Raw genomic sequence first — 18,062 nt, 5'->3', positions numbered from 1 at the left:
ATGCACAGATTTCCACTGATTAAAATGATCTATTTTGTTTGTTGGACACGCCTTATTTAATAGTCAAACAAAGTATAGTTCCCTAATTTTACTCATTCATTCTTTTTATTCATTTATTTAATAAATGTTTGTTATGTGCCAAACAGAATTAATATAGAATAAGACATACAGACTCTAATATTATGGAGTTTACATTTTTTTGTAAGCAAAAAATTTAAAATAATGTTGGTTGAAATGTAGTGGGAGGTGAGCAGTTTTCTTCTTAGAAAAAGAATTAATTTGAACTTCTATTAAGGCTCCCACACAAAAGAGAATGTGTTAAGGGTGTGCTTTTTTTTTTCTGGCATCTAAAAATATATACAGTCTGCAGTCTGGCTCTTTTTTTTTTTTCTTTTTTAGAAAGAGGATTCTTGAAAATAGAGAAAGAATGAAAGAATTAGCTTTCTAGAAAGGTTTTCTAGAGAATAAAAATCATTATTATTTTGTGGTTGTTTACTTGAGGAAAATCCTCCTGGTGTAAATCATCGAGGATGTCAGTCCTTCCCATTGGAAATTAAGAGACGCCATGAGAGGAAGTAAACAAACTATGTCATAAAGGATCTGAGCAATCGTAAGTGCATTTTCTAGTGGCATAAACAAAGGTAGTATCTTCAGCAAAAGAACTCAGAAAAGCAGTGAAAGCAGCAGTCTGTGTAAAAAAGAGACGAAAGTGAAAATATTAATCTGTAGTAAGGATAGCAAATTGTAATAAAACTAGTCTTACTAGATATTGAACTCCCTGAAGAGAGTCTGTAAGCCACAGATGAATATAAACAATCACAAAAATGCTGAAAGAGATACCAGATAATTCAGGTGGTTGGAGTCACAAAGAGTTGGAGTTTAAGAAAGCCAAAGAGGAAATCAACTGAGAGGTGAACCTTCAGTTAATTAAAGTATTCTAGCCTTCTAGTGATGAGATTGGTGGACAAAGCGTACAACATACAGAACTTACTTGTAGTGACATGCATGTTAAAACATTGGTCATCATTTACTTATATTTGGTGTATTGAGTTTTCATTATTATTTCAAAGTCTTCATATTGAATTCTTGCCAGATACTATTTATAGCCTGAATCTGATGAGACCCAGTAGTTACTACACTGGTGCCCAGGTGGAGAGGTACTAATATTACTTGTTTTACTTACTATGTTGTCCCTCTTATAGAGAGGAAAGGGAATATATCACCATACAGTATATTATTACACAGGTTAGTTTACTTAAACAGCCCTATTTGAAGGCGACATACTTCTTAAATGTGGTAACTTAACATACCTGTCTTCATGTAAAATTATTTTCAAAATTAAATATTTTGTACTTTTTTTTCCACAGGAATTTTACCCATTTTATATAGACAGAAAAGGTAGGTAAAGAGGAGTTAAAAAAATGTTGCCATTTCATCAGTTCCGACTCATGGTGACCTTGCATGTTACACAGGGTTTTCTTGGCTGTGATCTTTACAGAATCACATCACCAGGTCTTTTTTCTGGGTCACTGCTGGGTAGGTTCGAATCCCCAAACTTTTGGTTAGTAGCAGAGCACATAACTGTTTGCACCACTCAGGGACTCCACATGAAATATAAAAACCAGAAAACCAAACCCACTGCCATCGAGTTGATTCCAACTCATAGTGACCCTACAGAACAGAATAGAACTGCCCTATAGGTCCAAGGCTGCAAATCTTTAAGGAAGCAGACTGCCGCATCTTTCTTTTGCGAAGCAGCTCGTAGGGTCCAACCAACCACCTTTCAATTAGCAGGCAAGCGCTTAACCATCGCACAACCAGGGCTCCTCCATTGGGTAGTAATATCTATCTATTATTATTATTATTTTTGTCTATCCGGCATTTTTTTGTTTTCCCTGAATATGCAACTCCCTGACTAGAGGGGCTGTCAGTCATGGGAGTGGTACCCTGTTCCAGGCTGGACCAATCAGCGGTCTTCCTCAGGACTTTTTTTTCACTGGGGCCAGTAGGCAGGAGGACTCTATTTTTGTACGGGAGTATTAGTTTATCACTAAGGATAATCTAAGCTCAGAATGAGTGAGCATGTCTTTACCATCTCAGAGGGATCACTTGCCCTTGAATGAAGTCAGAGGAGAGGAGCGTTAAGATCGGCTAGAGATAGAGATGTTGTTTGAGCCCTTGTACCCACCTTCATTTATGTCAAATGTAGATCCCTAGAATTTCTGGTTAGATGAACCAATAAATTTCTTCTTTCTATTTACATTAGTGTTAATTGAATTTTTGTCACTTGCAAACAAAAGAATCCTGACCAGTATGTATAGTTTGTTGTTTATGTTTAATTAAAAAAATAAAAAGTAAATGTATAACTTTCAAACTTACAAATGTGTAATTTAAGATAGGTTGAAATATTTTAAAGCCAATCAAATAAGAAAGCCTATTGTATTATTTCATCCATAAAATTTATGACAAATGTTACATTTTAGAATATCAGGTAGATTTTTAATTATACCCATATCACATAATACAGCATAGTTGTTAAGAGTGTGGGCTCTGGAATCAGATTGTCTAATTTTGAATCTCAGCTCAGTCATTTATTAGCTCTCTGGTCTTGGGCAAATTATTTGACTTCTCTGTACCTCAGTTTCCTTATCTATAAAATTGAGATAATGAGGGATCATCCTCAGTATGTTGTTGTGAACATTTAATGTAAAGTACTTCAAACAGTGCCCAGCACATAGTTAAGGGCTCAATATATATTAGCTACTATTATTAATGCAATTATGTTGTTGAGCCTCTGATAAAGAATTATATTATAATGAAGGCTATTAATAGTAGCTGTAGGATTATCAGTGATGAAAAGAGAAGGGTAATCCCCTATAGAGTTTGGAGTGGACTGGTGGACTAAAGTCTGAGAAAGCGCTCTGATAAAGTAATATTCTGGATAAAAGTCAACTGACTTGCTGATTTGACAAGTTGTCATGAAGCCTAACAGCAAGACAGTGAGTGCACTTACAGACATCTGTGCCCTCACTAGGGACTAGGATGTTTTTGTGTGGGCAAAAAGAGAGTGAAGTGGAAGTAAAATTTCTGGGTTATTTATTCTTGTTGATAATTTGTATTGTTGAGGAATTTTCAGAATATGAAGATATATACAGCAGCATTATTTACATGATCTATTCAAGACATATATTGAAACATAGCCCGTAGGTCTGAGTATAATTTTACTATTAAAAACAAAATAAAACAAAACCAAACCCGTTGCCATTGAGTCGATTCTGACCTGTAGTGAGCAATCTTATAGGACAGAGTAGAAATGCCCTATAGGGTTTCCAGGGAGTGTCTGGTAGATTTGAACTGTCAGCCTTTTGGTTAGCAGCCGAGCTCTTAACCACTAAGCCACCAGGGCTCCAATTTTACTATTAGGTATGTGTATATGTGAGAACCATCTTTTGGCCTTACTTTTTGAAAGCCAAACAGGGACAAGTCAGCAAGCATCATAATCTATTCTATGCACCCCATGGGATTGTCAGTTCTGTTTTGTGTCACTCAAAGGGAGGATGCCATAAATAGAGAAGAGGTTACTACTGAAACCAGGACTAGAAAGGAAACAGGTAGATAGATTTTCCTGGGTAATTTTTATAGTCAGTATTACTGTAACTGTTTAGACTTCAACTTATCAATGTGTTGATCTTGTGGAAATAATGCACTTATCAACAGGGAATTACTTATACTCTCCGAAGGAAGTTTATTGCTAACACCTATGTTACCCCAGGGACCTGGCTCTGCAAATTAACAGGGAAGTTGTCTTTAGTAAACTATAATCTATATTTACTCGTATAATTACTTTCAGTCTAGAAAAATGTAAGAAGAAAATTCTATGTCCTGGTCCATTAGTCTAGCAAAACCCTTGTCAAAGTCTAACAAACACAAAAGTTTGATAGTTTTAAAATTGTGTATGTCTAATTATTCAACATTAAATATCAGAAAAGAGGTAATATATAAATTAAATGTGGTTTGGGAATTACAAACATATTTGATAAACGTATAAACTGTGAGCTTTAATCTACAAGGATCTTCTGCACTGGAGACCAGTTTTAGACATAATCCAGTCTCGGTAGAATGTCACTTGAGTGTAGACTCCAGGCTTGTTTTGAAGAGCACATTCATCTCCCCAGCTTACAATACCAGCAAGGAACCAGGTACCTTTAGAATCTGCACTAAGTAGAGGTCCACCAGAATCACCCTAGAAAGAAAAAGGATATACACAATTACTGTAATTTAAAGAATACTTATTTTTCTCTTTTGAAGTAAACTGGGATTACAGGACAGAAGAAGAAGAAAAAAAAAACAAAAAACCCTAGATATTTCAGTAGTAAAGTGATTCTAGTCTAGAATATTTTTATGTTCCATAATAATTTCTTTAAATCAGAGATTTCAAAATATGTCTTTGTATAAAACAATACAAAATGCAAAACAGGTATGAAAAATTTCAACTCAATTATTATTCAAAGGAGATACTGAAAGTAGTTTTACTTATGCAATCATCAGAATGTTGAAGAACTCTCTCATTATTTTCCCAAACTCCTCTATTTCCAGGCCAATACTGGGAAAAAAGGAAGATTTGTATTTATCCATCAACAGCATTGGACTATTGCTGTTCCATTCTTGTGTAAGTATTCCTCCAATTTTCAGAATCATGTAATTTGGCTATCCCCCCCACCACACTCCTTATAGTTTTCGTGCTACTGATGTTAGGCCATTTTCCAAGAATGAAGGAAGACATTGGCATCTGGATTTTCCTTTGCTCTAATCTTTCCCATCATTCTGTATAATTTCAACATCCATTGGATGATCCATACCTAGCCTCACAATCTCTTGGCTTCCTTGGCTATGATGATCCATACTTTTATTCAGTCTTTCCTTGTCACTCCTTGCCATTACCTGGAACTGCTTCACCTCTGTAATGCCATTATTCAGCAGTATGATTGCATTGAGCTAGCCCTTCAGTTTCCTTTTTCCACTTTTCACACTACATCTGCTAGTCAATAGACATTCACTATGAATATCAATTCTTTGACTCCGCCCTATTCTCCCACTTCCCACTTTTCATCTTTTTTTATGGTGGCTATAATTCATAATTTGTGCATACCACTACTGTTTGACAACATCCTTAGCCCCTTATCTTGTTTAAACTTTCTCCCCACCATAGCCTGGGCCAAACCATACACTGTGAAAGGAAACCATATTATAAATTTACGTCCTCAAAGCAGCACCTCTCAGCAATATTCATGTGTCTCTGGCCAGCTTCCTTTCTCATTATTCAGGACAGCCATTCCAAAGTTTTGTCATTTCACTTTTATTTTTAATCCTGTTTCTTCTCTCTGAATCTAGTGTATAGTTTTTTACTTTCAAATTCATAGAGTAAGTGGAGAGTAGCACGTGGCAACCCCTTCATTTCTTGTCCTCATCTCTTTTGACTTCCCAGCTCACCTACGTCAACTCATATTTGTATCTACTCTTCCCTTTTTCAGATAAATGGATATATTTATTGCTTTCCAAAGCTAAGCCTGCCATGTATTCTCTGGATCGAGGACCTTATATGATCAATAATCTCTTTTTTGTTTTTTCCTAATATGATTTCCACTTTCCTCTACTGCGTTTCCCCTCTAGGCATATACGTGATTATTTGTTTTGGTCTTGCCTACCTGACAAATGACAGTCTTCCTGGATCTTAAAACCTTCTCCACTGACGTAATTATCTTCGTTTTATAGCCGTATGTCTTAAACTAGTAATCTATGAGTTGGAATCAGGTATACTGAAGTTTCCATTTTCTCACTTCATTCTCAACTTACTTTTAAATGGTTTCTCTCTCCACCAGTGCACTAAAATTGATCACCCAAAGTTCACCAATAAACAAATTGTTGAATTTGATAAACTTTTTCCAGCATTTATCTTAGTTGGCCTCTCTATGGCATGTGTCACTATTAACTATTTCTTTTTTGTGATGTTTTCTGACTTTAGTGACACCAGTTTCTTATTGTTTTTCTGCTTTTCTCACCTTTGTTTTCTTACCTCCTACTGGTAGCCCCTTAAATCATGTATACCCAAGAGTTCTGTTCTTAAGTGCTTCTTATTTTACATATTTTAACTGGGCAGTTGTATCCATACTCATGGATTTAATTACCACCAAAACAGTAATATGACTTTTAGGTATATATGTCCAGCCAAAACTCTTTCCTGAGTTCAAAGCTTTTAATTTCAGTGGTATACTGGACATATCTACCAGAAAAACCCAAAAACTGTTGCCGTCAAGTCGATTCCGACTCATAGAGACCCTATAGGACAGGGTAGAACTGCCCCATAGATTTTCCAAGGAGCGCCTGGTGGATCTGAACTGCCAACCTTTTGGTTAGCAGCCGTAGCTCTTAACCACTATGCCACAGGCACCTCAAATTCTGAACAACGCAAACTGAACTTTCACCCTCCTCAAACCTATTCTTTCTCCCATACACCCCCTTTCCATTTGCTGATGGAGAATATGGGGGTGAGCATGTATTCCTTATTTTCTCTTTTCCTCCTATCAGTCACAAAATTTTGTCCACTCTGTTTTTTTATTGTCTCTTTTCCCAATGTATTGTAGATGGAGCTCTTAGTACCTCCCTCAGGCGAAATAATTTAATAGAGTCTACTATCTCTAGCTCATTTACCTCTGGTCCGTCTTCTACTCTGAATGTATTGGATTTGGCAATTAGGCAATCATTAGTAATACTTTCAGTGGACTGGTGGGGTAAAAATCTGCAAATTGTGAGTCAGAGAGTGAATGTGTTGAGAATAGACTATTTTTTAGCCGTCTAACCAGGAAGAGAAGAAGAAAGATAGAGTAGGACCTATCAAGGGAGAAACTTGCTCATGTTTATAGAATGTGTGGAAGGGTTCATTAGAGTGAGACAGTTCAGAATTAAGGAAGAAAGTTCAAATAAATTGAAAATCAAATACTTGCATAGGTGGAAGGAGATTGGATGAATAAAATCGGAAAGAGATTAACTTTGAATAGTAGAATAAATTTGTTCATAACGATCCTAGAAAGTGAGGATGAGTACAGATACAAATGTATGAAGGAGAAAGGAAATTAAAAGAGTTCTCATATGATTGCTTTCATTTTTTTCTGGTAAGTGGAAGAAATTTCATATGCTAAGGAAGGTAAAGATATGCTGGGATAGGTTGTTTAGAAGAGTGTAATAAAGGTTTGACATAGCTCCATAAAAAACACATTAAAGAAATGTATAGTGTGTTAAAGATCCAGCTGTGATCACATGACACCAGTTGACAAGACTATAAGATTTCCTTCAGCTGTACTTAGCAGCTTGCGTGTAAGACAAAATTTTGTGACTGATAGGAGGAAAAGAGAAAATAAGGAATACATGCTCACCCCCGTATTCTCCATGAGCAAATGGAAAGAGGGTGTATGGGAGAAAGAATAGGTTTGAGGAGGGTGAAAGTTCAGTTTGCGTTGTTCAGAATTTGAGGTGCCTGTGGCATAGTGGTTAAGAGCTACGGCTGCTAACCAAAAGGTTGCTCTGTCGTTGAGGTTATTAGGACAGGTGTGGGGGAAGTAAATGTTGAAGTCATTGAGGATGCTGTCAACAGAGTGGTGGAAATAATAAAATGTGGATTCTAGGCTGTGTAAATTTGGAAGAGAGACATGGGGGTGAGGTGATGGACTGAAAGAAATTTGATAAGAACAGAGAATTTAGCTCTCTATGACACTGAAGAATAGATTTAGTGGTAAAGTTGGAACTAGAGGAATCTGTAATTAGAGATGATAACTGTATTGTAAATACTTGTTTGCATGTCTTTTATCTCCTAGGATAAGAAATAATGCTCCATTCACTTTTAACTTACCTTTACCTAGCACAGTATCTGTTTATTTAGTAGTCAATACATAATTATTACATGAAATAATTAGTGAATAAAATAAAGATTCTCCTGGATTTACCACTGATTCTGTCTGCCCAGATAACTATAGTAGTATTTTTGGTAGCTCTAGGACTATTGCTTGTAAATAACATCAGTGACGTTAAACCCGTTGCCTTTGAGTCGATTCCGAGAAGCCTACTAATCATAAGGAAGGGCATCTTAGTGTAGAGTTCAGAGTATGGGTTCCAGAGCCCAATTTCCTGTATTTAAATCCCAGTTCTGTCCCTTAATAGCAGTGTGAGCTTGGACAAATTACTTGATCTCTTTATTTGGTTCTCCTCATCTGAGAAATAGGGTTAATAATAATACAAACATGTTTTACATAATTGTCATGATGATTGAATGAATTAATATTTGTAAAGAGCTTATAACACAGCCTGGCACATGGGGATGCTATAAAAGAGTTTTTAATAAATTAAATATTTAGGACATTGGAACCAGATTAAGAAAGCTCCAGGATCATTTAGGTTTGGTGTTGGACTCAGTGTTTCTTTGTGAAAGAAGGCCAACCAAACTAAGATCAACAATATTCCATTTCATCTCTTTATCGCTTATCCTAAATTGAGTCTCTTCTCCACTCCCACTCATAGCTTCTTATAACAGTAAAGGTGATTTAGCACTTCAGTACTTTAGTGAGACCTATTAGATATCAATATAATTTTAATTAGATACTTTGGCTGTAAAACATAGTTAATCCTTTAAAAATTGTCAATCCTCTGAGGAAATTGAACTGGTTAATTTAAAAACTATAAGAAAAAAATCTTCTCAAAAATGGAACAAGCAGATTTACCTGGCAGGCATCCACTTGTCCATTTAGGAACCCGGCACACAGCATTCCAGGTGTGATGACACCACTATATACCTCTTTATTGTTGCAGGTCTTATTATCTATAATCTTCACTAATCCTTTTTGGAGTGTATTAGGACTTGTTCCTGAAGGAAGAAAATTATATAATTTTTGCTAAAGTCAATATTAATCTTTCAGGCTAGGTTATTAGTACTTATCTTTTTCAAATCAATGTAAAACATACATTGTAATCAAAAGTTTATATGTCTCTTTCCTTAGTAATAAACATGCAAGTAATTGGTAAAAATGACCATACTTGGAAATACTTAGTGTGTACATCCATATGTGATGAGATTTTTTTCCTTTTGAATTGTTTTGGAATTTATATTTGTTACATTTATGCCTTTGAAAGTAAAATGACAAACTCAAATCCCAGAAATGTACATTTTATGATTGTTTTTAGATTTTCTGCTAATTTTGTTACTGTAATTCTGAATCTTTGAATTAATTTTATGTTTACCTGTCTGCTTTCAAAATGCACATATAAACATAAATAGCCACTAAATCTTTACATTATTAGGGTCATTCGGATGCACATGTTTAAAATGATCTTTGCTCATCACTGAGCACCACCCATTTCACTCCACTGAAAACTACAGTCCTCGTTCCCATCTGCTCTACCCCCAAATGCCCAATCCTCTGTAGTCTCTTTTTTTCTGTAACACGTATGTTTTATGAGGCCAAGACTATTTGCCTATTTTCTTCATTAATGTATCGAAGTCATCAGAGCAGTGCCTGGCACAAAGGTGGTAATCAAAAAAACACTTTATTGAATGAATAGTGAATGAGTGAATGAAATGGAGGAAGATGAATTACTTATTCAAATAATATTTTTCTGTAAAGCTGCAATTTTTAAGGGAAATTATGGTAAATAACTTTATGAAATGTGTACCTTCTGTATGAATGTTGTTGAGGATATTTTTCAATCCATTGCACGTAATTATCCAGAGGAAGTATTTCTGAGGTTTTGTTGTGACTTGAGTATTTTTTTCTTAACTCCTAAAATTCAAATCATGTAATGGAGGAAGCTTAGGAACTCACCATCAGTCTTTAATGTTCCCCATCCAGTGACCACTACATCTGAATTGGGTGGGAATTTGTAAGTAGCTTCTGGAAGACATGCTCTTAATCTGTTGCTTGTATATAATACTGGTGAAGACATATGCACAACAGCAATGTCATTATCGTGTGCGGGGTAGTGGTAGTTTTCATGAATTTTAATATCCTTGACACTTCGCTGTATTTTTGGATCACTTAAAAGAAGCCCAAAACTAACATGCCATTCTTTTGGATTATTGGCCCTAAAGAAAATAGATTTATTTATTAGCAATCCTGTATATTGCAGTCATAGGAATTCAGCTCTTATACTTTTTTAAACAAAAATGTTTTGAATTCTCACAGTGCTTATAAGTATACAAAAATAAAAACTATATATAAGAGAAAAAATGATGAAAACAAGAATAGACTTTGAATAACTATGTTTTAAAGGATAGCCAAGGAAGCTACATTTTATTCCTTGTTTTGTCCAGAAAAAGCTTAAGATGATTTAGAAAGGTAAATATGCCAAGCTAAAAAGATTACATGAAAAGTGGGCAAGGATATGGGACAAAGTGAACTTATGGAAATAAAGAAAATAGTCTAAATCCTTTTTATAACCATTAAAAACTCTAAGTAGGAAGATATTTCTGACTTTATTATAGGCTAATCAAAGATTCACATGTAAGTGTTGAAAAATAGTGGTGCAGGAACATTTTCAAATTCTCTTTTAAAGTGACACAGTAAACCTGTTAACCTGTTGCTGTCGAGTTGATTGCAACTCATAGCGACCCTATAGGACAGAGCAGAATTGCCCCATAGGGCTTCCAGGGAGCAGCTGGTGGATTTGAACTGCTGACCTTTGGGTTAGCAGCCAAGCTCTTAACACTGTGCCACCAGTGCTCCAAAACAAGAATAATGAAGAGACAGCTGAACAAGTTTCAGAGGGACTCTTATTTTTAATGAAACACTAAGTGCTATGTAAAACCAATAGAAGTTAATGAAAAGAAGCGTCAAACAAAAGGATAAAAAACCTTAGTGAATAAAAGTGAACTTTTTGTGCAGTAATATATACTTTAAAGAAATCAACATCATTTCAAATAGGGCTATAGCATACACAGGAGGATGCAGGATGAATTCAAATACTGATGACTCAGTAAATTAAACCAAACGTAATTAACAGTGAGAAAGAAGTAGAACACGTATGTTCAATTTGAGATTTTTAGTTTCTTTATATAATTGAAGTAAATGACTCTAGCCTAATACTTCTCAACTGAGAGTTTTTGGCCCCCAACCCCAGGGGACATTTGGCAATGTCTGGAGACATTTTTGGTTGTCAAAACTACGGGGATAGTACTGTGATGGAGAGTCTCCCACAAAAAAGAATTATCTGGTTGAAAATGTCTCAACAGAGATTGAGAAACATTGATCTAGTCTGACTACATCTGTTATTTTACTGATGATTCATTGAGTAATTTTGAGGCTACATCTCACAATGTTGAACAGCTGGAGGTGTAGTTAAAACATGTGTATCACAGTTGTAGGGACTTGAGTGGCTTTGAAGGCTTCACATGGGCCACAGCTTACTTTATGAAACAGTGAGCAGCAGTGACTAGCCAGCTGTTACTAATCAGAGTGGCTCCACATCGGTGGACCTTGTCCTGTTGAAGGCTAGCTTGCCAGGGCCATTCCCCTTCCTCGGCATCCGTACCCCCTGCTGTTTTGTTGCCAGAGGGAGTTATTGTACAATGTCCACAACCTGCTCAAAATAGAGGTTCATTAACATTGATATTGCTTATGCTTGTATTTTCAATAGTAAACAAGCTCCTCTTAATATGCATCTGTATTAACTATTAAGTAAGGGAAAACTACAGTCTTGGAAAAGTTAGGGATGAATGCTTGCTGACAAGAATGCATTAAAAATAAATTGATATCCTCCTCTTTTCCTCCCCCTCACTCACATACATTTTCTCTGTGGCTGTATGGCTCCTCTATGACCAGATGTAAGACATAGGTAGAATGAAATGTTTGAATTTAGAAGACAACAAATCTATAACAAGTTGCTAAATTGCACAGGAAAATATTTCTAAGTTAAAGGAGTAGTTACTGTAGAGCAATGATTGCTTTTGAAACATTAATAAGAAAATGTGAATGAATGTGAACATGAATGAAGTATTGATATGGAGACCTAATAGACAGAAATGAGTTCACACTCAAGTCAAAATACACAGTACCTGGATAAAAGGAATTACACATAAAAACAGTCAGCCATTTTCCAAAGTTATATGCTTGTTTGAATTAGTACTATGCTTAATATCTATTTAATTCAGAGAAATTGTTGGACAAGTTGTAAAGCAAATCTTCAGTACTGGTATAATTTTGCTATTATTCCCTCTGTCTGCCTGTCTGCCTGTCTGTGTCTGATTTTCTTGACTCATCTTTAATACATCTAAAAACACTGAGCTTTTCCCTTAATGGTTAGTGGTATATTTTACTAGAGATTTTCATCCTCATTAATACATATTTTTAGAGAACAGAAATCATGCCTTTTTTAAAAATGTATCTCCAGAACCTACTGCAGAGAACTTACTACATAGAAGGAGATCAAGAAACATTTGCAGAAATAAAATCTATATAGTGTAATCCATGAGACATCTTGAAATAAAAATGATACTTGACTGCAAAGCCCTTTCCTGTAATGAGTATGTTCCTAGGCATGTAGAGAGTGAAAAACCTTGCATTAATCAACACACAGAACATAGATTAAGCAGTAGCTCTCAATCAGAGTGATTTTGCTCTCCCCCAACCCCTCACCTCCCCAGCCGCAGGAGACACACGGCAATGCCTGGAGACATTTTTGATCATTCCACCTGGCGGAATGCTACTGGGATCTAGTGGATGGAAGCTAGGGATGTGGCTAAATATCCTACAATGCATAGGATATCCCCCCTTCCCAACAAACAGTTATCTACCTCCAAATGTCTATAGTGTTAAGGTTGAGAAATCCTGGATTGTTGTTGTTGTTAGATGCTGTTGAGTCGATTCCTACTCATAGCAGCCCTATGTACAACAGAATGAAACACTGACTGGTTGTGCGCCATCTTCACAATCCTCTCTTATGTTTGAGTCCATTGTTGCAGCCACTGTGTCAATCCATATCCTTGATGACCTTCCTCTTTTTTGCTGACCCTTTACTTTACCAAGCGTGATGTCCTTCTCCAGGGGCTGATCCCTCCTGACAACATGTTCAAAGTATGTGAGACGTAGTCATCGTTCCTTCTAAGGAGCATTCTGGTTGTACAGCCATGAAAAGGTTTACAGACAGAAAGGAACAATCTTTGATGGTTATGAGGGAGAGGAGGGGTAGGGAGGAAAAAACACTAAGTAGACAATAGATAAGTGGTAACTTTGGTGAGAGGTAAGACAGTACTCAATACTGGGGAAGTCTGCACAACTTGACCAGCCGTAGAAGTTTCATGGACACATCCAAACTCCCTGAGGGACTGAATTACTAGGCTGAGGGCTGGGGACCATGGTCTCAGGGGATATCTAACTCAATTGACATAGTTTATAAAGAAAATATTCTACATCCTAGTTTGGTGAGTAGCATCTGGGGTCGTAAAAGCTTGTGAGTGGCCATCTAAGATACTCCACTGGTCCTACCCTGTCTACATCAAGGGAGAGTGAAGGAAACCAAAGACACAAAGGAAAGATTAGTCTAAAGGACTGATGGACCACAAGTACCACAGCCTCTACCAGACTGAGTCCAGCACAACTAGATGGTACCTGGCTACCACCACCAACTGCTCTGACAGGGATCACAGTAGAGGGTCCCGGACAGAACTGGAGAAAAATGTAGAACAAAATTCAAATTCACAAAAAAAGACCAGACTTACTGGTCTGACAGAGACTGGAGAAAACCTGAGAGTATGGACCCTGGACAACCATACTGAAGTCACTCCTGAGGTTCACCCTTCAGCCAAAGATTAGACAGGCCCATAAAACAAACAGTAATACATGTAGCTCAACCATGTACATGAGACTAAATGGGCACACCAGCCCAGGGACAAGGATGAGAAGGCAGGAGGGGATGAAAGGAAATGGGGAACCCAAGGTCAAGAAGGAATGTTGACATGTCATGGGGTTGGCAACCAAAGTCAGTAAACAGTATGTGTATTAATTTTTTTTAATGAGAAACTGATTTGCTCTGTAAACCTTCATCTAAAGCACAATTAAAAAAAAAGAAAAAAGAAGAAATGTGCAAAGACTTGGAGTTAGAAAACCAAAAGGGAAGAACATACTTGGCATTTCTGAAGCAGAAAGAACTGAAGAAAAAATTCAAGCCTCGTGTTGCAATATTAAAGTATTCTATGGGCAAAATACTGAATGATGCAGGAAGCATCAAAAGAAGATGGAAGGAATACAGAGTCACTCTACCAAAAAGAATTGGTTGATGTTCAACCATTTCAGGAGGTAGCATATGATCAAGAACCTGTGGTATTGAAGGAAGAAGTTCAAGCTGCACTGAAGGCATTGGTAAAAAACAAAATCCTGGATTAGAGAAAAATAATTGTACCAAGAATGAGAACATTTAAATAATTGGAAAGTTTAGGTGGTTACTTGCTTCACAGAGATGTTATTAATCATATGTCAGTAGATATCCTTTGAAATATTCTTTCCTAAATATGGAAAGGCATTGGAATCAAAAGAGAGGGTCATGTAGACTTTTGTATAGCCTTCACTGCCCCTCTAAAGTCCTTAAATTTGTACATTGCTTTTGATTCTGGGTAATTTTCTTGATGCAACCCAAACCTCAGGTTTTTAAGGCATCCTACTTATAAAAATTACTTAGCTGAAGTAGAGCCTTGGCCGTTGCTATTTCTGAGAGAGAGGGCTCTAATACTGACTCACAGAATGTAATCCCCTTTTCTTTTCCTTTCTTTCCACACCCTTTTCATAGACTCTAGGAGAACAAAACAAATAATCCAGAACCCAGAGGTACAATGGTTCCTCCCTATCCTCCCTTTTCTGTTTGTACAACTCCTAAAGGAAGTTGGCTTTTAGTCAGTTTCTTTCAGAGGACTATGTAAACAAAGATGCTTCTTTGTGGGCTAGGAGAACCTCCTGCAGGAGACTCCACTTCTCTGTTTCAGCGCTTACTCAGAATGCTAATCTAATTAATATCCATGCATCAGCTTCCATTCTGAGTTTTCGTTTAGTCATGACTTTTGTATCTGTTTTCAGCCACCACCTCTGTAGCATTACCTTGTTATTACCTCTGCTGTTATTACTTCTTACATGACACTTTTAAGCTTTTATTACATCAAAAGAGGTTATATGGTCAGTTTCAAGGCTGTAAGGAATACAGTGAAGAGTTGCTAGCTGAGACTTTGAAAAACACTGGAGTATTTACCAAGCTCTTACAGTCTCCCTACCCTTCTTGTACTTTATTGCCTATTACTGCACTTTAATACTTTGTTACTTACTGAAACTCTGTTTTTCAACCCTATGAGATTTTTCTTATCTACCCCTCCCCCTTTTGTTTAAAGTATGATCAAAAGCTCAAATAGGCCAAGTCAAATTCAGAATACTGATATGGATGGGTGTTCAGTGTTCCAGGTGAGGGATAGATATATTGGCTGATATTGTTTTTACTATGGCTTTTATTCCTGTCCTGACTACCTTTTTTCTAGCAGCCTGGCAAATTGCCAATTGTGGATTTTGATTGTATTGTTACTAAGGTTTTTAATTGGAATAATTGACTTTTCACATATTTTATCAAGTTTTTTGAAGATTATCCAGTCAAAACATATCAAAGAGAAAAATAATCTAATACAACTTTATAAGTTTTGCCCAGGTTGTTCAGAAATAACTATGCTTGTGGCTGAAGGCTGTAAGAGCTGTTGGGTTAGTGTCACCTGGCTCTGGAGGCTGACTCTTTTAACAGCTGACCCATTTAACCTTAGTCCCCAGATAAGAGTGGTACTCCTCCTCCTTACAGTCTGCTCCTACCTCATTCATATTCCAAAAACCCTGGGGTTCACTTTTCCCTGGGCAGGTAGTTGGGAGAGTGGAAGCAGAATGCCTTGGCTGACAGGAAAGCTGCTTGCACAAAAGGCAGTTTACTTCTCAACACATTACACTTGTCTTTTAGGATCAGAATTCCACAGTGAGTTCCTAGACCTGGAGTTTTCATAGACAAAACAGAAGGTACAAATATCTCCCACTTATTGAGCACTTTTTATGAGCCATATACTCTTGTGAGTACTTGTTACCTTATTTCATCTTCACAACAACTTGGAACTGAGACTTTCAGATGTTAAATAACTTTTGTAAATTCATTCAGTTAGTAAGTGGCACATCTAGAATCTGGCTTTCTCCTCATTGTTTACAGATGTAGTTCTTTTTTGCTGATGCAGCCTGCTCCTACCCTGGGTCCCTAGACCAGTGTCTGTCGTTAGAGGCGGTAGCTGGGTGAGGCCAAGAGCTTGCAGTGGAAACTTGCTCTCTTTCTCACTGACACTGCCACAGCTGATGACCGACTTTTTACTAGGAGGTCTTCTGGAAGCCCAAAACACAGCCCTGGATTCTCTCACATGGTTTTCCTATTTAAGCCTGTACCACAGGTGACTGCACCTAGTCCTGCTTCTACTCACCTTTAGGACAGCAGTCGTCAGAGGGAGAAGCTAAAGGTCAAAAATGATTTTAAGCATTTTACCTCAGATTAATTTTTTTAAAGGATTCAGCTTTCAAAACTAAACCACTGCTTATTTCATTGCACTTTTTAAACATGTGGTTTACCCATGTAGTCGGAGACAGTTACGCAAACCCTCGCTAACTAGGTTCACTGACCAAACCAAGAGGCCTATCTTCCTTGCCTATTGCATCCTCCAGACAGTCACCTGCTGCTAAGCAGCCACTGTCCTTCCTGTATGTAGAGAAGTGGAGCACGCGTGTCATACGTTTCAGAGAAATTCAGGCAATTATTGAAATAGAGTGGTAATAGGCAGCTCTACCCTTGTGCGTTATGAATAAAAAACTGGATTCTGGTTTACCGCCAAAAACAAAAAACAAACAAAAAGAACTGATTTTAGATTCTAAGTTCTTAGTCATCATTGTTTTCCCCTAGCTCCTCCCTGCCCATCATAGCACATGACAATATGTTCATTTTAAGTCTATGACATCCATCAAGTTAGAGCCAACTACAGTTACCTTCCTACAAGTTTCTAAAAGCAGGATTCCCATTACGCTTCATGGACACCACATTGACTTTCAAGTTTCAGTGGAAAGTACTTCTTTTTTGATGCACTTACAGGTATTGAGAAGATTTTCTGCTGCAGGCATTTCAATGTCTAAAATTAAAGGGGAAAGGAAATGTAAATATTTAGCTTTTGAACACACTTTACTTTAATATTAATTAATATTTGTTATTTTGTTAGGGTGCACATCATTATTCTGTAGATATAATCGTGTTATTCAATCTTGACTATTTATTTCTATGTTAGCATACAGAGTAATAAAATCTTAGTATTCATTCTTTGATTTCTAAAAATAATGTCAAGTCCCCCATTATAAATTACTTGAAAACTAGGTATGGGTTCTGGACAGTACCGCCATATATGAAAATTATGATCTTCGATCATAATCTGAGTTCAAATCACCATCAAACTGAATGTATTTGATACTTTTTATGATGCATCACTTCACATCCTCTTGGCCCATCTCTTACCCTACCCACAGCTGTGGTGACCAGTTCTACACAGGTTTGGATCAGCTTTGCACAGGGATAGCTTGACAGATGCTCTTCTTAAGTCAGCACCTAAGACTTCTCACTTTCTGACAGAAGAAATCTACTGGACTCTCCCAGATGCATAACCTATAAATGCTGGAGTTAATGATGGTAGAGCCACTGACCAATGTAAGATGGGAGTTGATGGACAAAAGCTTTAGTCAGGTGGGAAGGCATTTCTTAGACACAATTCATAGGTCCCAGGGAATGGAGCAACGATTGCTCCTAGCAGTGGCCAACTCTCTTTGCCCATTTTACTCTTACCGTCGTTCACTTTCTCTCAAATCTACTACTGTAAGCAAGCCTTTATCTTAGGCTCTGCTGTTTAGAGAATGAGGCTAATACACTCAAATAGTTATATACCATAATAAATTATACCAATAACTAGGAGAGCACATATACTGTTACATATA

At 36.9% G+C, this 18,062-nt stretch overlaps 1 protein-coding gene across 1 annotated transcript in view; it reads right to left on the bottom strand.

Annotated features, from left to right (window-relative positions):
- Positions 1 to 3,293: 3,293 nt before the first annotated feature.
- The window catches only part of LOC101354356 (transmembrane protease serine 11C-like), a 71,308-nt gene continuing 56,539 nt past the window's right edge, over positions 3,294 to 18,062 (bottom strand). The window contains exons 7-11 of the mRNA XM_023737821.1: positions 17,174 to 17,212; positions 11,448 to 11,619; positions 9,867 to 10,126; positions 8,769 to 8,911; positions 3,294 to 4,243 (exon numbers count right to left, since the gene is read on the bottom strand). Of these exons, the coding sequence (XP_023593589.1) occupies positions 4,064 to 4,243; positions 8,769 to 8,911; positions 9,867 to 10,126; positions 11,448 to 11,619; positions 17,174 to 17,212 (794 nt within the window). The 3' untranslated portion in view covers positions 3,294 to 4,063. The remainder of the gene's footprint in view (positions 4,244 to 8,768; positions 8,912 to 9,866; positions 10,127 to 11,447; positions 11,620 to 17,173; positions 17,213 to 18,062) is intronic.

Source organism: Trichechus manatus, unplaced genomic scaffold, assembly GCF_000243295.1.
Source record: "Trichechus manatus latirostris isolate Lorelei unplaced genomic scaffold, TriManLat1.0 scaffold00108, whole genome shotgun sequence".
Taxonomy (NCBI): domain Eukaryota; kingdom Metazoa; phylum Chordata; class Mammalia; order Sirenia; family Trichechidae; genus Trichechus; species Trichechus manatus.
Note: the sequence above shows the minus strand (reverse complement) of the source record. Positions and strands in the feature narration are given on the sequence as shown.